Source organism: Panulirus ornatus, chromosome 30 (genome assembly GCF_036320965.1).
Source record: "Panulirus ornatus isolate Po-2019 chromosome 30, ASM3632096v1, whole genome shotgun sequence".
Lineage (NCBI taxonomy): Eukaryota > Metazoa > Arthropoda > Malacostraca > Decapoda > Palinuridae > Panulirus > Panulirus ornatus.
In genome coordinates, this window is record NC_092253.1 from 2,560,392 (window position 1) to 2,585,740 (window position 25,349).

General features: G+C 36.3%; 2 protein-coding genes across 3 annotated transcripts; both read right to left on the reverse strand.

Annotated features, from left to right (window-relative positions):
* Positions 1–126: 126 nt before the first annotated feature.
* Positions 127–17,437, reverse strand: LOC139758311 (transmembrane 9 superfamily member 1-like). 2 transcript variants are annotated; one of them, XM_071679538.1, is made up of 12 exons: positions 17,277–17,437; positions 14,290–14,379; positions 13,122–13,203; positions 12,169–12,392; positions 10,903–11,009; positions 9,175–9,310; positions 7,084–7,231; positions 6,495–6,713; positions 4,772–4,882; positions 3,786–3,948; positions 2,760–2,951; positions 127–1,385 (listed from the first exon to the last, which is right to left on the reverse strand). In XM_071679538.1, exons 1-12 carry the CDS (start codon positions 17,355–17,357, stop codon positions 1,184–1,186), a joined length of 1,755 nt encoding a protein of 584 aa, XP_071535639.1. In that variant the 5' UTR covers positions 17,358–17,437; the 3' UTR covers positions 127–1,183. The 2 variants fall into 2 exon arrangements, with proteins under 2 accessions (XP_071535639.1, XP_071535640.1); XM_071679539.1 differs by having other exon boundaries at positions 17,257–17,366.
* A 1,178-nt stretch (positions 17,438–18,615) lies between these two features.
* On the reverse strand, positions 18,616–25,073 carry LOC139758553 (uncharacterized). Its single transcript, XM_071680075.1, has 5 exons — positions 24,954–25,073; positions 22,650–22,733; positions 21,759–21,835; positions 21,102–21,226; positions 18,616–20,689 (listed from the first exon to the last, which is right to left on the reverse strand). The coding sequence occupies exons 1-5, from the start codon at positions 24,983–24,985 to the stop codon at positions 19,634–19,636; spliced, it is 1,374 nt and encodes a 457-aa protein (XP_071536176.1). The 5' UTR covers positions 24,986–25,073; the 3' UTR covers positions 18,616–19,633.
* Between the last annotated feature and the right edge of the window lie 276 nt (positions 25,074–25,349).

Genomic DNA, 25,349 nt, shown 5'->3' on the forward strand with positions numbered 1-25,349 from the left:
AAAAAAAAAAATGTTTTAAGACAAATGTCAAACTTTATCACACTTCTTTTTCAGTCCAACTCAAATCATTTCCCACAGTGAAATGGAAAACATCTCTTCAATCATAGGAAAAATACAAACACCAAGTTATACAAAAACCTTATATCCTTTACAATATCATCTATAAAGAATTCTGCCAATGACAGTCTAATGACAAATAAATAATATACACTCAGTAAGGATCACATAACACACAGTCAAAATGCATCTTATATTACATCGAGTTACATCTTTAATTTCATCAAACAAATGTCTCCAGCCGTGGCTAATATAAAACATTATCAGTCCTTCACTTGGGAGGCCAAATGATTATTGAGCTCAAGACTGACTTAGGTGACAAATGATCTATATTAAACATATCTGTACACAACATCATGTGGCTGTTTTAAATAAAACCTTCACCAACGGCCACAAAACAGATGCAGGAAAAAAATCTCAAATAAAAATATTTTCTCATTTTCTAATTTCCAATTATAGAAAGGAAAATGAAGATCCAAGTTCAAATACAACACATTCAAATAAACTAATTTTCAGAGGAAATCACTTACTAGCATCTATCAACCTTAAAAACAATAAATTTTTATTTAAAAAATCAAGTCAGTTGCACTTTCATGAAGTGCATATTGTCCTTGAAGGAATTTATGCTTTTCTGCCCCTTATTAGTGTTTTAAGGCACTAGGCTTAGCACTGATATTTCTGAAAAACAACCCAACAAAAATGGGCTTAGCAGTATTTACAAACAAGGACATGACAACTGACACACCTAGTAAAACTATGGTATGGCAAAGATTGATGTCTGTCCAACACTTCACCTCTGGGGCTTTGTCAAATGCATACTCGCTACAACTACACACAAATGCCCATCATGCAAGCAACAGGTACTATCAAAATGTCTCATTCATGAAGGATACACTTTCTTCAAGATCATAAGAAATGTTTTGTAGGTTACTGTACATTAATTTGTTACACAGGTAAAAATTACTTATAAAACACCCAAAACTACATAGGTAAAACATTTAGTCAACCGGTGTATCCAACAAAATGAGATTTATGAAGTCAAATGTTCAACACATCCATCTGGCTTTCCTGATTCTCATCTCATGTCAAAAGTGATCTTATACCGTATCTGTGCATGAGAGTAAAACTAGTCCATCTTGATGTTTCGGTAGATGTATTTGACAAACGTGAGTGAAGCAAAGAATGAGACAGTGCCAAGAGTGAGGAAAAAGACATAACAGGTGAGTAGTGACCAACCAATAAACTCAATAGTTTGAAGTCCACCTGACATATTGGACCGCTTCAGATAGTAGAACAGACAGTACATCAGGACAAAACCACCAGTTGACCTGTTGAGAAAATTAATATTCTGGACTACAAATGCTGTCCCTTACTTGGTACCATCAGTGAAAACATTCATGGATACTATTCTCCAATCATTTAGGAAATTAACACCTTCACATCATTACTTAAACTTACACCATTATCTACAGTATATACATTTTCATCACTGAACCTTTAAAGAAATCTATATACCATATGTTTCTCGTAAAATTGTGACACAGAATTTTTACGGTAAAATATCATTGATAATTATAGATAAAACTCAATACCAAATAAAGGGTAAATTAATGGAATGCAGTAACTGAAAACATGGTTAATGCTAATGCACACAGCTTTTATAAATCTAAAAAGTATGATAAAAGAAAATATTCAAGAGATAGGGCCCTAAGAGTGTAAAAATCACCCCCTTCTCCCCATGTAAGTAATTACATACAGATAATCACTTATAAAGAAAAAATGAAAAATAATAAAATTCATATATGCAAGGTAAAGCTAAGTATATGTGACTTATATCTCTTCCAGACTACACTAGTGATACTTTAAGAAACTCTTATGTATCTTCCCTTTAAATCATTTAGTCAGTCCTTATACCTTAACTTCTAAATGTAACAAAATCTATGTACCTAAGTGCATTCTAACGCTGTATGAAGTAATATGGAAGGTCATTATCCCTGAGATGAATAATACTTCCCATGTAACCCCTGTTTACTGTAGAAGATAACCAAAGGGAAAAGGTGGAAGTGGGAGGTCCTCCTTGTATTTTGATTTCTAAAAGTTGAACAAAGAAGGACCCAAGTAAGAAGTGATCCTGCTCCTTGAAGGATCAGTCTGAGGTGTCTGAATGTGTGTGGAGGCAACTAAGATGAGATGAAATGATAAATGGGTTGTGTGGTTGTGGAGATGAAACTTGGTGTTCTAGACCTGAATGAAACAAAGCTAAAGGAGAGGTGAGAAAAAATGACTGGGGAATGTTTTTGAGATGAAGTCAGGGGTTATATGTGACGGTGAAAACTAAGAAAGGGGGTAGCACTGCTGTAGCAGGAAGGGTTGTGAAAATGTCTGAAAAAGTGCAAGGAAGTGGGCCCCAAACTAAAGTGGGTAAAACTAAAAAATTATGAGAGGTTAGTGACATTAGTCCTTATACACCTGGAATCGAGAAGACTAAGGGAGAAAGAAGAGTGTTTTGAGTGTTTTGGGAGGAGATAAACCTGTCAGTAGTTCTGATTCAAGGGACCAAGTATTAGTGATAGGGGATCTGATTGTGAAAGTGAATAATATGGCAGGAAAGGGTTTTCTCTAGTTCACCATCAGTTCATATTGCCTAGTTCAGCCCAGTGACATGTATGTCATATGTTCAATACATGACAAAAAGTTCTTACCCTGCACTGAAGATTGATCTCCACCACCATCTGTAGTCTTCTGCAGCCAGTTGGAAGTATGTCAGTGCAATGGAAACACATGCAGTGACACTCAGGAGAATTACAAATACTACACCAAGTATACCATACAGCGTGTACTGCTCACGACCCCAAAGGGTGGAAAATATGTAGTACATTTCCACACTGATTGCACTGTGGATGGAAGAAAAATTAACAGATGTGGTTATAGTATTGATTTTTAAAAAGAATGGATGGAAGTGAGCAAATATGAATATTTACATGTGTATATATATATGTATGTGTATATACATGTAATATATTATATTATTCTTTCTTTCATACTATTCGCCATTTCCCGCATTAGCGAGGTAGCGTTAAGAACAGAGGACTGGCCTTTGAGGGAATATCCTCACCTGGCCCCCTTCTCTGTTCCTTCTTTTGGAAAAAAAAAAAAAAAAAAAAAAAAAAATTGAGAGGGGAGGATTTCCAGCCCCCCGCTCCCTTCCCTTTTAGTCGCCTTCTACGACACGCAGGGAATACGTGGGAAGTATTCTTTCTCCCCTATCCCCAGGGATAAATATTATATTATTACATGTATATATTACATTAGGCATATATACCATTTAAAGACATACAACAAGAGGTTAAGGATGCCTTCCAGAGATCCTGAAAGAGTAATAAAGCATGTACATGCAGAGAAGTGAGTGGTGGGTGACTCGCATGAATGGATGGGGAACTGTATAGATCAAGACAGAGTTCCAGGAGTGCATCAAAATAAAGAAAGAACATTAGGACTGTGGGAATGTGTTCCAACTGTATTTTTAAACACAGGATTTTTATAAATACAAAGCACACATAGGCAAAACTGTTGAAACATTCTATCCCCTTCCTATTTTAGAGCTAGGCATTCGATCTAATTTTAAAAACTGAAAGGACTCTTCTACAAACAACCATATATCACAAAGCCCAACTTATCAATACTTATAGATAATAAAAAAAGATCCAATAACACAATTCAATATTTACCTGAAAGGCAGGAAACCACCAACAGCAAAATGAGCCCAATATGTGCGGTACCATGGGACAGGAGGTATTTCACGAGCAATATTTTTTGTGCGACAGGGAAAGTTGAATTCAGTGCGACCATTCTTGCCAATGATGCCACCTAGTACAGTCAAGGGATATCCAACTGGAAAAGACAACAGCATAATGAGAAGTAAACCATGACAATGTCTACTTTCTATACACCAATTTTCAAGGGGAAAACAATAAAGTTTTAGTATAAAAAAATCACACTTCCCCTAAACTAACTGTGGATGCACTATAACTGCAATCTCATCTAGCTGGCAATCATTCCATTAATGCAGATCACACATTCACGAAGTAATCATGTGTAATATACATAAAGTTCATAAAATAGTGAATGTGTTAAAAATGAAATATTTGAGGACAATATATAATCTCTGAAATGTTGATCAAGTAATGTTGATAAGAGAGGTGTGGCAAGGAAAGTATGGTTGACAGAATTGAAGAGGGTATGCTGAAATGGTCTGAACAGATGGAGAGAATGAAAGAGGAGAGGCTGACAAAAAGGATGTATGTGTCAGAAGTAGAGGGGACACAGAAAAGTGCAAGACCTAAAAAGAGACGAAAGACTAAAGTGAAAGAAATTTTGAGTGCTCAGGGCCTGAACCAGCAGGAGGGTGAAAGGTATGCATGGGAAACAGTGAAATGGAGCACTGTGGTATACAAGGGGCAGCATGATGTTAGTTAATAGGCCTAACCAGAGCACATGAAGCAGCATGGAAAACCATGGAAAAATCTGCAGGGCCTGGTTGTGGATTGTAGCTGTATTTTCAGGGCATTACACATGACAGCAAGAGAATGAATTGTGATAAAATGAGGAATGATTTAAAGGAACTTTAACTGAGATGTACAAAATATTGCAATACAATGTATGAAAGTCAACAGCACATGAAACTTATACAAAGAACAGAAGAATCAGTACTTACTGCAAATCCATACAAGGAACAGAAGAATGACTGTAGTAAATGGCAAAGCTTGTGTTGAGTGGTATGCCCATGCCACTGTGTTCTGCACACTCCATATCAGGAAGAATGGACCTAGAAATATCAAATGGCAAAAAACATGTACATTAGTGTCATAGTTACATCTGGTACATCAGAACTATGGGAAAACAATACAATAATCCTGAATTGCTTTCTTACATACAAAATCAACTGACTTTAACATGACAAATTATGCAACTGAAAGTTTTCACAAGGACCATCCAGAAAAGATTTATATCAATTCAGCAGTTTCATGTGAAAAAAAAAATCTAATAGAAAAATATTTGCATACCAGACAATGAAAAGGGACCTAGAGAACCATCCCCACCAGTAATATTTCTAAATGGACTAAAAGCTGAAGAAATTAATAAAACGTGAAAAGTTACCAGATCAATGTTTTCAGTAACAGTGGACATCTTTGAAGGGTTAGGATCAATGAACATAATCCTGAAAAGGAACAATTCAGGGACAGTCCCTGCCTCTGGCCAGGTAAAAAAAAAAGAAAATTCCTTGACTTCATCCACTTCCTAAAACATAAGTTCTGTGCATAGTTTGTTACCGTTGCTTAATATACAATGTGCTTGATATATATCTCTCTACCACCACAAACTCAACTAATTCCTTATGAAGTTCAGATGTATACAGTCTCTTAACTTCATTCATATACATCTGCTACTCCTATTTAGCAAAGCTTGTACTATCAGAATTTAAGGAAAATAAAATTGGCTTCAACAAATATATATGTTTAACAGAGTAAGTGAAACATGCATTGCCTAACGTCCCACTACAAACTAAATTATGGGAAATAAGAAAAATAAGCTGATGTGCTCATTACTTAGCAGATATGTGCATGACTGTCAATGGCTATTGATCAGGCTGTGTGGATAAGGGTGGATGTGTTGAAAATGAAATGTCACTGTTTAACTATGCCCTTTATCAGATTTCCTGCTCCAAGGAAGCCCTTATTTCCCTGCTCAAGCCACAGACATATATTCTCTAGCTATCATGTACATTGTACCAAAACTAGAACCTACCACTTACAACCAAACTCCATGGTTTATTACAACCACTTCACATGCCCAAGTTCAGCTCACTGAAAGCATGTTACTTCTCTCTTACACAACATTGATTAACTTCATTCTATCCAATGCATACATCTCACCCTCTTGAATAATAAACCCCTGATACCCTAAAGATGCTTTCCTGTCTTTCTTTTATCCCCTTCTTAATCTCCTCCACCTCAATGAGCTCTTCACATCTGATACACAAATCCTCTTAATAACCTTTCTTTATCCATCCTCTCCTCACATCCAAACAACGTCAGCACATTCTGGTTGGCCCTCTCAATCACACCATGCTCACTTCCACAACTCTTTCCTACACGTCATTCTTAGTCAATCAACCTGCCTCATACCATCCTCAGGCAATTCATTTCAAGAAAATCCATCCTTTTCCTTCTGCAAGCATACACTACTTTCTCTTGTCTTTAAAAAGTAGAGCCACAAAAGTTTCATCCACAAACAATCTCCCTGGTTAACAATTTTTCTCATTAATGCTGTTATGTAAATACAAGTTGTACAAAATATGAACCTCTACACTTCCCAACGTACTTTATAAAGACAATGACTACCATGAAGAATTCTTCATATATGAAAACTTATTCTACCTGCAAAGAGAATAGTGGTTAGGTTGACATTTGAAACCCACTTGGTTCCACCCATCATTCGAAAGTAAGATGCAGACACATAACCAGCAATGACTGATGCTAGGGCATAAAGGAATATCGCTGCACTATTCATGGACCCATGCCGATGGACATTGAACATTCCCAATAGTGCCATTCCAATAATTCCAACTGTAACAGCAAGGAACTGGCAACCAACACCTGAAAAATAGTAAAACCTTTCATGAAATTAATATGCACTGCTTTAAGCAACAAAAAAAAAGCAAATTACATAAATAATTATTCAAATCATCAATTCCTACTTCAATAATATTACTATCAAATTCTGCACTTGATCATGGAACAATGTAAACATGTTCAACATATGAAAATGATATAACTGGTTGATGGGCTGTAACCATTTAAGCCAAAAGTGAAACACACGATAATAGTCATCTAAGGGGTACTTATTTCCACATTCAGAAGATAATGAGGCTAGCTATATTCGGTTATGTCACCTTTTAAGAAAGGCCACCTTGTTCTGTGAATAATAATACACATATTCTTAGATTAGTTTTCCATTCAATCTTACCCAAAATAGCAGAGAAAAGACTCTTGTGCTCTGGGAAGCGGAAAACATCTGTATGAATTATTTTCCAACCATACTCATCACTGTCCATTTCATCTCGTCCTTCCTCATCAATGTTGTAACGGGCAAAGTCATTCCTCAGTACACGAGTCTATTATACAGAAAACAGTATCATATCATCACAAAGGTAACTTACAAAAAATGGGGTTTAAGTCTTAGACTCACTATTGAACTTAAAAAGGGGTACACAGCCTCTCAATTCATTCACACACATCCTCAACCCATGTTCAGAGTATCAAAATTAAGTATGAACTTTCATGCTAATAGAAGCACCTTTTTCATGTTACATAATATGATGATTTTCCAAACAGGACCACAGCCTCCATTCAGCAAACCTGTACATACAATCCAAAACCATTCCTCTTCTTAAGCAACCTATCATTTGTTGTAAGTTCTACATGATGATTTTGTCTTAAAACATTTTCATCATCAAAGTGACCTGCAATTTTATACACTCATCCAGTTTTGTTAAACAAACATCATCACTTGCATAAAAGAATTGCTTTAATTTCCTCAAGGTTAAGCGGTAAAGCACTGTCACCATAATTTGCTCTCATTCCAGTTATTTTCTTCTAAACAATGAAAAAAAAGAAGTGACATTACATATTCTTGATTTATTTTAAAACTCTCACTAATACCATTATTTACTCTCATACAAGCACTACTTTCAAAATAAAACCTTTTAAAGACTCAGTTTTCCAAAAGAAATTTCCTTGAGAGCTTTATTATAAACTTTATCATATGCTTTACCCTAACTTCATAAATGTTGCATACACTTTTGTTCTTATAACTCTCAACACTGTTTGCATAAGTGTAAAAATCTGGCTAACAAATCAGCTTTTAATAACAAAGAATGAGCTGTGTGAGCTACTTATGAAGTGTTATGTGCAACAAGGAGATATTGTATGTTGGTGGACAGAATGCTAGTAGTCCACATCTGGGTGAGGCAGAGAGAAATGACAGCTACCTGGGCTAGAGGAAAGCAACCTGACAACAACTGAAGTGCTAGCTCACTACACAGCCTTCACTAACCCTCATGATACCCAAGCAGGCAATTACATTTAGTGCAAAAGTCCACCTGCCAATCCATTTTCATTTCTCCTTATATTCATGCTGTCCACTTTCCTTACTTGTTCAAACTTCCAAACATTTGCACTCAAATTTCCTTTACTAGGTATCCTACCCTCTCTTACTGAGTTCTCACCTGCTAAGCTACTCCCAGCCCCTTGTGTATAGCTTCCCTGTGATCATTTATTGCTCCATTCTCTCCTGTTAATCACATTCAAACTGATCATATCTTTACCAAACCAACAAAAATGCTTATTCACAATGAACTCTTCCACACAATACCTTCACTTAATTTCAAACATATCCTTATTCATAAAGAACTCTTCCACACAATACTTTCACTTAATTTCAAACATATCCATTAGCAGCCTCTCTACCCTCCCTCCTGTCACCCAACATATATTGCAACAACAAAACTCATAATCTGCCTTTCTTAATTTTTTTCTTACATTCAGTTTTACTCATATCTAGCAAATGATGACTGGTGTCTAAAATACTTCCCAGTATCAGCTCCTGTCCACAACAGAGGCACTGTCTCATTCCAAAAATGCCTCTAAACTGCTCTTGATGATTGTTTAACTTCTGTGAACATAAAGCTGCTTAAACTACCCCTTACATTTCTCCAGTAACCTTGGGTGTAGGTCAAATGTCTAATAATATAACCAAGGATAACTAATATTAGCCATGATCAACTAAACTCAAGAAAGGCAGCTGATCTTCAAATAAAATGGTTCTGGGTAGTGTTAAATCACACTAAAATGCAATACAATGTATTCTTTCCACAACCCATTCCAATAACTCTACCTATACCTCTGTAACAGTTATATCAATACTAACTGTAGCTCTGAATTAATACAAAACACCTAGCTTACAATCACTTGCACCTTTAATGCTATTTCATCAAACTCATTTACCTCATCCCCATTTCTATCAAATTTACTTAACTATAAATAGACAACAACAAACCAAAATAATGATGACAAATCCCATGAGGAGGAAAACGAGAACCATGGAATTGATGATGGACAGCCAGTGGATCTCCAGACTTCGAGGAAAGAAACTATTATCCTGAATAAGATGTCCACGATCTGCATAATTAATCCTGGTAAATAAAGAATGTCCATTAGATGTTTCAAAGTCAAGATTTTTACAATCAATCAAAACATTTCTAAAAGAGATTTTCAAAATTTCTGTGAAAATAAAATTGATTTGTGCAATCAGAATCAGCAAATGTTCACTGTAGGATCTCCACTAGGACTCTATTAGAATATATGAGCATGACATGTATCCAATTTCCTTTGAAATATCAGGAAGGACTACCTGTCTTGTTATCAAAGTTACTGCTTACTGGTATAGATGTTTATCTTACTAAAACTAATATCCAACAATTCATATGTTCAAACATGCATGGTATATTATGTATAAATGTCCCTGTCTTGCCATTCAAGAAGACCTCAAGAATGTTCAAGCACTTCACTTTCACAGCCAATCTATATCTTTTGTTCTACAATATATACAAAAATACTTTCCTCATGGAACAAACCATACCATATGTATGTCACAGGGGACCTGTATAGATGTCCCTGTCTTGCCATTCAAGAAGACCTCAAGGATGTTCAAGCACTTCACTTTCACAGCCAATCTATATCTTTTCTGTTCTACAATATATATAAAAATACTTTCCCCATGGGAACAAACCATACCATATGTATGTCACAGGGAACCTGGAATCATCTATATCCCATGACCTTAGATACTAGAAAGGTATTCTTCCCACTAAGATATTCTGAAGTTAACATTTCCCAATGTGATTAAATTGTGTTAATTACAAATTTCTGGTAAAAAATAATTAAGTCTTTAATCTATCTATGGTGTACGTTCAGGGACATGTTCTTACCATGCTTATCTTCATTTTTACAAAAAGCAAGCTGATATCATTAACAGCTACAGCTCTTTCAGCAGAAGATAAGCTTTAACAAAGAGCAACACACTCCTGCCTATTTCATTTTTCCATTTCTGTTGAACAGAGTGTACCTGGAATTGTGTATTTGACAAGGAAATTTCCATATCTAATAATTAACCATAATTCATAAGTACCAATCACAAAATTTTCTCTCAATGCAGTTGTCTCACACTCTAAAAATTCTTTTATTTATATTTGAAGCACTAAAATAAAGTATTCTGACACATGACTGAGATTTGTTGTGAAAAGTACTCATAATACAATAAACTGATATACACAATTCATAAAGTATTACACTTTTGTAAGTGGACTCAAGAGTGTAGAATTTCCAATTTGTATTGCAAAAATAGGTAACCATTCTGCCTCTGAGCTCAAAAGTAATGAACGATCAAACACATTATACAGTATTTATTTAAGCCCTAGTTCTCTTCAAATCAAACTGGAATATCTATAGTACTAAACACTATTAAATAAGAGAGCAGAAATAGTCTCATTATATAGAACCCTTTTTTTCTTCTAAACTACAACTTATACTGGGAAATGAGTTGCTGGAAGGAAACACTGTTAACTTATACCTATGTATTATTCAAGAATATATTCAATTACAAAATGATAAATTTCAGTCCTAGTCTTATAGAGGCAGCTCAGTAAAGAGCATTTGGTGCTAAGAGGGTTCTGAAAAAGTAAATAATTTAATGGCAACAGACATGAATCTACAATAGCTGCCTTACTTTGTGGGGATCCATGTCACTGAGTATGTGATCTTTAGTGTGAGAGGTGCATCTACATCATCCAGACTGATGGGGCTATGTTCTTTGGTTACATTCACGTAAATAATCTGGAATGTCAATAATACAAAGTCCCAATTGTAGAAAAGGAAATATTCTATGATTATGAATGATAATTCCAACCTTCAATGTCAATAACAATATTACTTGGACATCCTACAATTACAATAAAGTATGCATGGTGTCATACTAGTGCACAAAGGAATTACATTCAGAAATGGCTAGAGTCCCAAGTGCAGAAGTGGTTAACTCACATATCATAACTGGAACTAGGGAAACAAAGGTAAGAATACAGATATAAGCAGGATGTGTGATGTAAAAAAAATATACATGGTTAGGGATGAGTGTCATAAGTCCTTAATGGCATGGCATCACCATCAAGGACATAATGACAAATAACAAGAGACTGAATAAGATATATGGTACCAAAGAAGGTAAAAGAGGAGGAGGACTATGACTAATATGGACATATGCAGCAAGTGAAGAGCTTTAGGCTGAAGTTATTTCAGGTGATTAAAGTCTAAAGCTAAGAAGTTAAGGAATAAAAGCATAAAACTTCATTTCAGAGAAAAATCAAATGGGATGCTCTAAAACCACCGCAAAACAAAAATCCAACTCCAATTTGGTCTACCCGTTCTCTTTGCTCCCTGCACTTCTGACATATATATCCTATGTCAACCTTTCCTCACACATTCTCTCCACATGTCCAAACCATTCAAGCACACCCTCTTCAGCTTTCTTAAACTCATTCTTTTTAATACGGCACCTCTATTTTACCCTTTCATTACTAACTCTATCAAGTCACCTCACACTACATATTGTCCTTAAACATTTCATTTCCAACTCCTCCATCCTTCTCCACAAAGCCTTATCTACAGTCCATGCCTTGCATCCATATAATGTTATCTGGTCTAGTATATCCTCAAACATACCCATTTTTGCCCTCCCAGATAATCATTCCTTCCATATATTCTTGAGCACTCCCACAACCTTAACCCCATCACCCAAACTATGCCTCATTTCTGCTTCAATGGTTCCATTCATTGTAATATCCATTCCCAGATATCTAAAACACTTCACTTCCTCCAATTTCTCACTAATTAAACTCATACCCCAACTAACCTGTCCCTCAACCCTGCTAAACTAAGCTACCACCTTCTGCAGTTCCTCACTCAAATATTTATATATACATGCAAATTAATATCATACCTTATCCTCATTGTAGAAGATATTGAAGTGCTGATGAGTCCAGAGGAATACCTTATGAGTATGAGGGACAAAGCCAGATTCTTCCAAGTGACCAATAAAGTCCCTTACAGGTATTTCATCAATCACAAACTCAAAATAATAGTGCTCTTCAATAGCCTCTCGTAAGTACTGCACTTCCAGTTCTGATAGAGTCAGGTCACACAGCTTTGCATTCTGCATGTTTTCTGGATGAAATGGAAGATCATAACAGTAAAAAAAATTATCATACTTTTGACATTTGGGATGCACAACAAATAATGCAAACAATGAAATAAAAGGAGTTCAGAGGAACAACTTTGTGAGTGTGAGGGGCTAAACCAGATTCTTCGAGGTGACCAATGGAGTTCCTTACAGTTATATCATCAATTAGTAATCAAAATAAGTGTTCTTCAATAGCCTCTCAAAAGTACTGCACTTACAGTTATAAAAAAAAATCAGATCACAAAGCTTTGCATTCTGCATGTTTTCTGGATGAAAGCAAAGATCATAACACTTTAAGAATGATTATGATTTTCGACATTCAGGAAGCATATCAAATAATGTCAACACCAAGGAAAAGAACTGAAAAAATTTCAAAAACTTTGCTTGCCAACTGCAGACAATCAGTCAAAACCGCAAGTGTTCACTATTGAGTAGCAGGAGCCCTCTCCAACAAGTGGCCTTCACCGGAGAAAGAGATAAAATGAGAAAGAAAGGATTAAAAAAGGAAGAACACATAAGATATATAAACTGAGGATAAACATGAAATGTATATAAGCAAAAAGCCCAGTCAATAAGTTTTATAGTGACATAAATCCAACAATCCTAGCACAGAAGGCATAACGTGATTTCAAGCATGACTTAATTACTCTCAACTCAGGATGGTAGTACTTCCCTGGTCAGCTGTTACGATTAAAAATTTTGAAAAGCATTACCTTTAAACTTTATTTTGTAGTCAGACTTAGCCATCCGATCCCCATCCAAGACCTCTCCCAAAGTAAGGCTTTTGTGTTCAATCTGTATAAATATAAGATTCAAAGGATGAAATACCATATTTCTTGCATTATGAAATTCTGAAAATGTATTTGCTTGGCAGGACCTTAAAAACACCCTTTCACCACCTGCAATGAAATATATCCATAATCATACACCTTCACCCACAATGATAATTATGAGACCAGCAGATACTACTCTAACTCGCACTAAAATCTAGTGTGATAGCAGGAAATAGTTGACACATATGGGGAGGATGCTGGAGATGACTTTTTCTTGTAAAAATTCTAGCTCTTTACAAATCATCTTTTACCAGTCTTTTATGACCATATGGTTACTAAAATGAAAATTAGGAACATATGTTGCATAATTTTTTCCACAATTGCTATGTTGGTGGGAATACCTCCCATGCAGGCCTCCCCTTCTTAAGTAATCATGTCAGATCCACTCTGTCACTTCTTTCCATATTTCTCATGCCATACTTTTACACTTTCCTCACAAACTGATAAAAATTATAAGAATTACTTCTCATCACTTAAATCATACAACAATCTACATATTTTCTGAAGGACAACCATGTATGCACAACCCACCTCAAATGATGCCAGTTACTATTTGAGGGTTAACAAACAAATGCCAGGCTCAGAAGTACAGTATCATTGTGGTTGAAGAGGGATAACCCTCATATATACAACCTTTCTGGGGGTGAAATAGTTTTTATAACATGCCTCCAAGCAAGTGCTCTCTTTTATGATCAAAGGGGTAGTCTGTCTGTGAGAAAAAGGAGGAGGTAATTCAATACATACTGAAAGTAAAAGCCATAATAATGTTAGAATTTTAAACATCAACTGAACACCAGGCAATGTCACCCCACTTGATATGGGAGAATATGACAAGACACTTAAACATGAAAGGCATTACATGAAAATCCACATATGGATTTATAATCTACAATTAAAGAAAAGACTTTAGTACAAAAAAATTGTCATGATACAGAGTCGAAAACAAGTTAAAAACAAGTAAAATTATAGAGGAGCATCTTTGTGTATTTAACCATGGATCCTGGTGGAAAAGAAACTGAAAACTGGCACCTGATATTCAAATACTTACAATATTGGGGTGGCAAACAGGTAGCTGGTAATAGTGGTAGGTTTCATGTGGATTAAAGTAAGGACCCACTTTGTTAACATACAATATAACCTGAAAAAAAGTTAATAAAGTTACTGAAATACCAAAAACTGGACAAGCAAAGGATACAACAGACAATATAAATTGAAAAAGTTACTAAAATAAATAAAACTGAGCAACCAAAAACGTTTTCTAAAGATAAAAATACCAGTAAACTTTATCACCAATTCTAAATTCTCTATGATAAAGCAACAATCTAATAATCTTAAAATTTCAAGGCAGTAATTGTGCTCACTAGTTTACTTTCATTTCTTTCTGCTGTATTACTGGATATATTGCTTTCCAGTTTAGAACAACCAGAGAAATAACAGAGATTTGGAATACGAGTACTTTAATGGACTCTTTATACTATCATTTGTGATTTACACTGGGAGAAGCATGAACTAGAGCATTTCCTTTACTATTAAGAATAAAATCTGATCATGGAAAGAGATATGATGATTAGGGAAATGTGGTAAAACAGAAACATTTCTGGAAATCAAGAGAAATATGGAAGCTTTACCTACCTTCCCCTTGCAACCCAAATCTATCTTATTTTCAAAGTCATTTGAAAATCATGTTAGTGTCATGGTGTCGCTGTATTCACGTGCTGTACAATTTTTTTGATGACTGAGGTTTTTGTGTTTGCAGACTCTGTTTACTTCCTCCAGCTGCATTTCCCTATTACACATAAACCTTCACTCCAACTGCTTTACTCAAAGCCTTTATTCAAAGTCATTCAGTGCAATTTGATGTTCCTCATCATGTTTCACAACTGTTATTGTATTCACTACACACTACTACACACCACAGTGTCAAATGAAAACACTCAATATCCAAAGCTAATTGCAATGAGGAGACAAAATAAAACTAAATCACACTTCCCTCGTCTTTTAATTCCACTCAGAATTTCTAAGGTGCCCCAGTCCGGAAATTCCCTTTTTTATCAACTTTTACTAATATATAGAAGGAAAACTGGTAAAAGTCTAGTCTACCTTCACATCACTATTAGCACTGAAAATTCAATGGGTTTTCCGGCAATGCTAATATGACATTTCTAGAATAAAATAAAATTTGCAAAGTGTGATTTGGAGCATTGTACTAAATGATATCACTTATGGTGAGAGCAGTAATAGTTATGTATATTAAGAAAAAAGCAGTATTCCTTAATATAAAAGCAGATAGACAGTACACTCATAAAATATCAACATGTATGAAAAAATCACAACTTCCAGCTGAGATGTATCTTACAGTTCAATATTCTAGTTAAAACATATCAGTCACACCCAAGAATGAGCATTGCACAACTGCTATCAAATCTCAACAAACAAATGACAGATCAGCAACCAATTATGCTACTGTCATTTCATGTGAATCCTAGCAGCAGACCACTTTAATGCCAATATATTTCTCCTATACTTCTCAACTTATACTTGAGGTTTTCACAGGTTCTGTTGTTTTTCTGCTCACATCTTACTCACTTTAACATTAATCAACTTCACATAGTCCATGCTACATATAATCTTTACTATTAATGCTTTATCCAAAAATCATTAAATAAATTCTAATACTCCAAATCATATGCCAACTTGCTACTGTATTCTGTAGACAGAATACTCTTCAGGCAATGCAGGAGAAAATCATTTGATATCCAAAACAGCACTGCAGGTCTAAACTGGATTCTTACCAGCAAGTTTTCATAAATATTGAGATTCATATAAATATCAGTTCTCGGGTGAATAGATCAATTTCTATTTCACTCAATCCACTGGAGTCGGGGAACTCGCACCCATCGCCATGTTGAAATCAAAGCAAAGTGTTGGGTAAAATAGTCGAACGAGACAACCTTGCCAAGAGGCTTTGTCTCATAGCCTCCAACCCTAATTCATATCAACATAACTAAAAGATGACACATGGGAAAATGTATGGTAATCTATCAATATCTCTGCATCAAAACTAGCCTTTGGATATGGTTGCTTCAGTTTTACATGTTTTACTTTGTTTCTTGTCATTACATAAATATCTGTAGATCAAGATTTGGAGCATTATATTTTCTGAATGACTCAAGTGATATATCTAGAAGTACATGGGGCCAAGGTGAATGTAGGTAATACACTTGTAAAAAAAAAAATCAACAGAACCTAAGAAAACTACACCTAACCTCTCTAGCAATCAAGATTCATCTTAGCTTTCAATAATCTAGCTGAAACATTCCAGTCACACTCAAGAAAATGCACTGCCAATGAGGCAGCATGTCAAAGTACAACACAGTAAGATCCACAGGACTTTCACATATTACTGGTATATTACAACTCATTAAACTAACATGTGAGGTTTATATGCTCTGGTGCAATTTTACAAGCAGAGTATCCTCTTTTACACCAACAAATTTCATATTTCCCCTAACATAAACTTTGTCACTTTTACTTAACATCATTTAAGTAAATAAAATACTCCAAACCATGCACTACAGGAAGTTGTAATCTCTACTTCTATATAAAACACCTGAAACATATGTAAACATTTCCTAGTTCTAGTTTCAAATCGGAGTTAATATATAATCAAATCTACATTGTCGAGGACATATTTAGTCTATAAAACAACGTTTGATCTGCTAGTGCCTATTCGGCAAAATAAACACCAAATGGAATTCTATTACAATGAACTCTACGACAGTAACTGAAGCCTTTACTAAATACTTTCTTCAAAATTACTTTGTACTGTGATCTCTTCATGCGCCTAAATCATTCATGCACAATGGATAAACCCTTCTAGTAATTTTGAGACACCACAAGCAGTACACAATTCTACAATGCCTGGACATCAGTTCGAGTATTGTTGAGGTCCTAACAGTTGCTGACACCGATATGTTACACAAATCATTCACATAAAACAATGGCAGTCGCTTACTGTAACGCTGGAAACAATACCTCGTCTCCATTATTGTGAGCTACAGCCAGTGAGAGGGCAAAACAAGACAGTAACACTATTATTCCCACAGTTGTTTTCATCTTGCTTCGTGGCTAAAGATTCCAGTATCCGAGCCACCTTGGCACTGTCTCGAACCTATGTCAAAATAAAAACAAATAAACATCGAAAGGCATTATTGTCATTATAAGACGTTAGATAACATATTCCAAATAGGTGAGAATTGAATAATGCTGTCGACATTGTTTACCATATAGCAAACACATATGTTGAGAATAATTATTATTTGGTTACCTCTTTGGCTCTTTATAAATGAAATTCTTCTTCCGCAGGTCGCTAATAATTTCTGAGTCTAAATTGAATGTATGAGAATTTCCTCATTATATTTTATCGGGGATATCTAAACTTGCTGACGTTTACTACAATCTTTTCCTTAATGAGTGGGAAAATTGTCCCACTAACACAGGAAAAATGGAAAATATCGAATCTACTGTCCTACATAACATGTTACAATCTTCCCATGCACTTGCAACAAGTTTCGTATCGTAAAAAGAATGAAAAATAAGAGGATTAAGTAGAAAAGAATATCTGGGGAGAGCGTATCGATAATAGAAAGCAAATAGGCATAACTGATAAGCACGGCGGTATCTGACGGCGGCATTGAAGATCCTGATATAGCACGCTCATATCTGTCATTAGCATTATATATTATGATACAGCAAAAGTAACATCCGTGAATGGCGTTATAAATCATTTTATACAGCGGTGAGATGTTAGTTGTATTACGGATCCTGATACTGCGCAATGTCAGTAACATTATCAGATCCTAATAAAGAGCAGAGATCTGGCGGTGATATTAACAGATTCTGATATAGGCGCTTGTATCTAATGCAAAATATCTTTTGTTGTTTAATCCTAACGCAGGAGGGTCATGTCTGTGGCTTGCCACAAACAGCAGTCAGTAATGATTGTGGCAATGATAATGGTTATAATTCTTGGTTACACCCTATTTTCTATTCTTATCATCAAATACGCAGGTGTTCGATGTCTATGGGAAGTTGGGCTAGATTTAGTTACTAGCATAGCAGCTTTCCACCTGGTTAATTTCAATAAAAGAAAAATATCGAAAAACAAAAAAGTCCCAGAGGTACTATAATTCATGTTATATTTCACCTTAAACTGAAGACTTTGAAATTTGATCTTCTAACATATGTAGCGATCCATGCTACATTTTCTATTTTGTGTGTGTGAAATTTAAAGCGATTACGAGTACTTCCGTAATGACCACGCAACACCGAAGCCATTCAATAAATAAAGGGCCAAAACAATTAGTGTAAACATCTTTATTTTGAACCGTGACAAGAAGCGGTAACTAAATAACGTACAGAAAATTTATGCCACTCTACACACCAGTAAATAATCACACACAAAAAAAAAAAAAAAAAACAGTAGAGACAAACAGTACATTACACTATGGACTGACTACTTGTCCATAATGGCCTGCACTTATGAATACAAAAAAAAAAGTCTAATATCGTTATTTCTCTCAGAAACTAAAAATCATAAAGCTGTAAAATCATAAATCATCTTTTGATAAACTCAACATAAATAGCACATTTCATATTCAAAAGAGTACTTCCGTCTTGTTATACAATACTAAAAAAGGCTTAATAATGTCATACTCTAATACGAGTTATTTACGAAAGAAGTGGTAGAGGATTCTATACCGGAATGGGCCGTGTTACAGAGGTAAATGGGAGTGCCAAAGTCTGCATGAATAATCTATAATGTGCAATTCAAAGTGGTATGTTCATATGATACCGTAGGGCAAACACTGATAAAAATACACAAGCAGTTGTATACATTTTGATGCAAGACATTGCAAAATCATTAATGCGACCGTTTAAGTTGAACCGCAAATATATGCTAGCATACAAAGGTCACATAAGCAGAAAACAGTAAAAATAGATACGCGGTCAGGCTAACAATAAAACAAAAAAAAAAAAATCACATTAGAATGAGAGAAATTATTCCTGGGTCACAGAGTGAAAATGTAATGTCCATCAGATAAAACTGCGTCAATGATCTTATAAAAATAAATTAATAATAATAATTCTCTAATAAGAAATAGGCGGAATTATCAACTCAAAAAAATTATCTATTGTAAATGCCTGAATTCTAAGTAAATACTTCAGTTTATAATGTAGTTGGTCTACTTACTTCCATTACTTTCTGAAAAAAAAAAAATCTGTTTAGCATACTGCCATCGACAAGTATTTTCTTAAGAACTTAACACGTTTGCCTCCTGAGCCTTACTTTTGTGGTGGCAATACAAGAATTCTTGTTCTTGAAACACTCTTCAGTTGTGCTTGGACTCGCCAGCCCTGTTGGTCTTGGCAGGCCAGATCCTATGGCTTTGTGACGGATATCTAGACATCAACTCAATACCTTGTGGAGAGAAAAAGACTGTCTCATTTTTCTCATCAACTGAGGTTATTCCACTAAGGAGTGATGCTCGAACAGAGAATAATGAGGGACTGTATGGCACAAATTTCCCAGTGTTCCATGGGGAGAGAGGAGCCACGGACTGATACCCTATGTCAAAGCTGCAGCTTTCGTCCTGACTAATACCATAAACCCGGCTGTGTGGGGTACCGGGGCTGAGAGAGATGCTCTTGCTTGAGGGCGAACCAAAGAAATTCATGGCCAGAACAGACTTGAGAGGGGAAGTGTCCTGATCACAACGATTTTCGCTCCCTTTGAAAGGCGAAGTTAGGAAATCACGACGACCTCTCTGGTAGCACGGACTCCTGAGCAACGCCGAACTGAAAATGGAGCTATCGAAGTCGTCCACCGTCGAAGCTACAGAGTGTGATGGGGGCGAACTTGATACTGGGATATACTGGGCCCACATGGGATCCACGCCATCATAACGGTGTCTTGGACAGCCCCTGGACTTGTCACTTGAAGCCACCGTGCGAGATGGTAGGACCAACCGATCCAGACTGCAGCTTCTATTTTCCAAGTAGAGATCATGCAGCTTCTTAAAGCATGGAGATGAGCTGATGAAGTCTAGCTTCAGAACATCTCTGCTGCGCACCTCCTCTGTTTTCTGTTTCACTCTAGGTACACCGGGACTCTGGAATTTCTCGTTTGGTGTAAAACCATCATCATTTTCCACGTTAGGATCCACCCCTGGGGGCCTCCATGAGCGACCTTTGTTGGCATCAGCTGCATCACGGGTGTAGTAGTTTCGTTCCTGCTTGATATCCTTCCGCTGATTATATTTCCTATCAATCCTGTCGACATGATTGCCACATGCTCTCTTGTTCTCGGAGTTTAATGTTCGGAAAGATACCGAGATGTCTGGGTCTGAGTTGGTAGAGCTAGTGCCATCCGCCTCCACAGAGCCAACCTGAGATGTTCGCATCTTTATTATTACAAAGAAAATGTCTTAGGGTATCTACATTACAACGAGTACGGTAATTCTAGACGCCAATTTGAACTTGTGTTCTGCGTCAATTTACCAATAAAAACCTTCCCTTTTGCTGTATTCTATACACTATCATTCCAAGAATATAGTTCATGCAATACCACGTCTAATAATTCGTACCGAGTAAACACTGACATATGTACCTTCCCTATACAACTACTTTATATTCCTAAGGGATGATTCACATCAACCTCACATAACATCGAATCTCCTTTTATTCATCACAACTATTCAGTTACAATTCCTTTCCTTTATCCAACTTCTGCCTAAAGGAGTATGAAGGTAAACAACCACTCATAGAAAACGGGATGGCACCTGATGGTGGCCAAAGTACCTTTGAGTGTTGTGCCCTTGACAGACAACTGTTCTGTTGTTGACAGTGATAATGATCATTACAGCTGCTCCAATTGAACCACCGTGTCTTGAACAGCTGCTTCAACTCAATGTAATTCTTGTCTTCTGAAACACAAGTACGCGACAGTTAGGTAGAACGATCTGAAATAGCAACGAACCTCGCCGTAAATCACCTAAAAAAGTCCGACCTGAACCAAACGGAAAATCTCTGGCTAAACACCTGGAAAATCCTACATGGATCAAAGGAGCCAAGGGAAAAAAGTGGGAATGAGCGAAATACGCTTCATACTCTACAAATCCTGAAGTACCATCCAACAAGCTTCCTATGGTAAATATGAGCTAAGACTTCCTTTATGAGAATGACCAACAAGAGAATAATGTTAAGTATGATCCAAGAGGAGCCTACGTTAAGTATGACCCAAGTTATGTCAAGAATGCCCTAACAAGCCATGTTTTATGACGCAACAAGGAAGTCGTGTTAAACATGACCCTTGTCCTGTGTTAATATGACCTAAGAGTCATGCATTAAGTATAACCCAACAAGAGTCATGAGTTATAATTCAACGAGAAAGTCTTGTACTAAGTATGACCAACAAGCAGTCCTGTGTTGAGTGTGATTCAAAAAGTAAGTACTAACCTGGGGAAACTTGGCTTCCCACGATGGCCACACCCACTTTCAGCCACTGAAGATACAGGTAAGCATGTCTGATCACGCTGAAAGGAATTACATACAATTAAATAACTATGAAATCTAATGAATTACCTATGAATATACCTAAAATCTTATATTAATTACTCTAAAAATATCGAAATTACTTCACTTATGTACCGATTTGCCTCACGATGAATTCACGTGTTTAAAATATATTTATCTCTTAACTAATTCACCACTCAACTTACCTACCTTCCCAATGATTTAATTGCCCATCATGGCATTTGTCAAGAGCAAGTCTTTAACTCACTCTCGAGTAGCGCAACTGAGGTATGTCAGGCATTCACAAAAGTGTTTTGTTACTATATATATATATATATATATATATATATATATATATATATATATATATATATATATATATATATATATACACCACTAGGAAAAGGAATCACGAGAACCCGGAGCGCTTTCATGTATTACCACATCTTCGGAGGAATAGTTACAAAGTAAGAAAACACATACAGTAGAGGTTATGTCTACAGAACCAGAGGAAACATGAAATGGGGCCATAAAACCTTTAATTAGTGAGAAGCGAGGTTGGCACAAGGGTCTGTGTGGCTCACCTGCTTGACCTGGCATCTCCCGGATGACCTCACTGAGGTAAAACCGGACACAATGTTGACTTACAAAATAGAACATAAACTAAAGACGATTTGATGAAACTTTTTACAATTTTTCTCGACAAGAAAAGGTATGTATAAATAAGATCCAAATTAGAACTTAGTCAATACGAAGTTTCAGATTATACATACAACTAAAATGACACTGCATACTGAACAAACTTAAAATCCAGAAGAGAAATAATGCACTGACTTGGCCCTGGAGTGTTTAAGCTGTATCTCTGGCTGCAGACGTCGGAGAGATGCGTATTCCTTACGAGGAAGCCTAAAGTTCTGCCTGAAGAAAAAGATCTCGAGTTACTGCTGCTGTCACAATAATCAGTTCCGAGCCAATTAATCTAATCAGTTTTTCTTCCGTCAGTCCCGACCAAAACTTCCTAATAGCCTTTAACTTGTCACTATGCAGACATAATTTTGAACCATGCACTGTCCAACTAACACTAGTTAACTCTATTTCCTTGTAATCCTATATGTTTTCTGTTTTCCTACACGTGTCCGGAATCTCTGAAAAAAAAAAAAAAAAGCCTTTTCACTGAGATTCCCATATTTTGAATTGCAAATGGGTAGTTCCACTGTATTTGATGCATACCACATAAATTCCTCGCCAAATATTGCGAGCGTTTCTCTCGCATTTTTATCAATATATAAAGCAAAAATGGGTATGTTTGAAGGAATAGTGGTTCCAACAATGTTGTATGGTTGCGAGGCGTGGGCTATGGATAGAGTTGTGCGCAGGAGGATGGATGTGCTGGAAATGAGATGTTTGAGGACAATGTGTGGTGTGAGGTGGTTTGATCGAGTAAGTAACGTAAGGGTAAGAGAGATGTGTGGAAATTAAAAGAGCGTGGTTGAGAGAGCAGAAGAGGGTGTTTTGAAATGGTTTGGGCACATGGAGAGAATGAGTGAGGAAAGGTTGACCAAGAGGATATATGTGTCGGAGGTGGAGGGAACGAGGAGAAGAGGGAGACCAAATTGGAGGTGGAAAGATGGAGTGAAAAAGATTTTGTGTGATCGGGGCCTGAACATGCAGGAGGGTGAAAGGAGGGCAAGGAATAGAGTGAATTGGAGCGATGTGGTATACCGGGGTTGACGTGCTGTCAGTGGATTGAATCGGGGCATGTGAAGCGTCTGGGGTAAACCATGGAAAGCTGTGTAGGTATGTATATTTGCGTGTGTGGACGTATGTATATACATGTGTATGGGGGTGGGTTGGGCCATTTCTTTCGTCTGTTTCCTTGCGCTACCTCGCAAATGCGGGAGACAGCGACAAAAAAAAAATAAAGCTATGTATAATGATTAAAACACGGGAAGGAGAAAGATTTTACTCGATCTAACTTAGTGAGTGCGTCATATGGCAACAGTCTTGTAACACTAAAACTATGACGACCTAATACGCTAATTACATCCATTTTCACGGCAATGATTTTACTTAAGGTGATATGAAACATATAGATTATGTCCTTTCATGTACTATCTGGAAGGCAAGTAGGCTTTGCAAGACTGGCAGCTTGACAATAGCTAGCACTGTACATCATCACCAAGTGCCACCCCACGTACTAGCAACAATATCTCATTCGTTGTTAATACTGTACAGTGTCAGGGGATGAAAAAATAAGCAGACGACCGATTTATACAAGAATGAAGATTCCAATCACCGTAAGCTAATTCATATCCGTACATAACAGAACCACAATTTCACTCCATATAATTCTCCTTTTTAAAAGAATATGAAACATATTTACTACTCTTTCATTTATAAAAATAAGTCGGACACTGTCCATCCATAGAGGATGTTTTTCCATTCCGTTCATAACCGTAGCGAGCGTAGCATAGTGAACGCTACGGCAGTCCATGTTGCTGGGGTTCACATACGAGAATGTGAAGGAAATAATGTAAAATAGCCAGAACAGCACCAATGAATCGGCGCCACTTTCCAGTTATTACCAAAAGGTTTTAATGGGATTTCATAAAACATAGGCTACTAGTCAAGAAGTACCGATCTCCTTTTACTGCTACTTATTCAAAATTTTGGCATCCCACATAATACTCCAAACCTCAGAGCCGAACTTAGACTTCCGCAATAGTAATATGAAAATCACGGTACCGTTCCATTATTATAGCAAACTCATTATCAGTAAATCTGAATGTTGTCCTGAAACTACAATAAGGCAGTATCACTTACAACCAGGCCAGAATTGGGTACAGGGGACTATCTAAGCTTTTTGTTGGCGATCAATCAATATAGTTCAAGTAGCTTATGAAATCCAACCACATTTTGCAAAATTTTTGGAGGTTACTACAGGTAAGTCAACTTTTAGACATCCTAGACTGATCCAGGGTGTTTAAATAACTTAAGGCGAGATAAATCTTTCCGTAATTAGTCCTGTAATGGTGAGAATAACAAAATACCGAAAATCGTCTCAGACTGTCCGCCCATTGTTGCAATTAACATAATTACACTATAATTGTTACAGTAAGCATACTCTTCACTACTCACTTTCTACTTGGAGTCGACTTAAGCTTTTCCATCACGCTAGTGACTCCATAAACTTCAGGTTTTTGAGGAAATACTCATAACCTGCTTGACACCGAACTTGAAAACTAACATATGGCGCCAAGACAATGTAAATAATCCGCTGGAACAAAAAATTCTTTGTACGTATATATATATATATATATATATATATATATATATATATATATATATATATATATATATATATATATATATACACACAATTCCTGGGGATAGGGGAGAAAGAATACTTCCCACGTATTCCCTGCGTGTCGTAGGAGGCGACTAAAAGGGGAGGGATCCGGAGGCTGGTAATCCTCCCCTCTCGTTTATGATTTTACAAAAGCAGAGACGGGGGCCAAGTGAGGATATTCCCTT

Bases quoted from the DNA above. Each gene is read 5' to 3' on its own strand.
- LOC139758311 (XM_071679538.1), bottom strand. From the start codon at position 17,357: ATGAAAACAACTGTGGGAATAATAGTGTTACTGTCTTGTTTTGCCCTC. The intron at 13,204-14,289 runs GTAAGTATTTGA...ATATTTATACAG, and splicing joins CTGTTTGCCACCCCAATATT to ATTGAACACAAAAGCCTTAC. The intron at 7,232-9,174 runs GTTTGTTGTTGT...TCTGTATAATAG, and splicing joins GATTTGTCATCATTATTTTG to ACTCGTGTACTGAGGAATGA.
- LOC139758553 (XM_071680075.1), bottom strand. From the start codon at position 24,985: ATGGAAAAGCTTAAGTCGACTCCAAGTAGAAA. The intron at 21,836-22,649 runs GTCAGTGCATTA...AATTCCTTTCAG, and splicing joins CTTAAACACTCCAGGGCCAA to CGTGATCAGACATGCTTACC. The intron at 21,227-21,758 runs GTTAGTACTTAC...CTTGTGTTTCAG, and splicing joins GGGAAGCCAAGTTTCCCCAG to AAGACAAGAATTACATTGAG.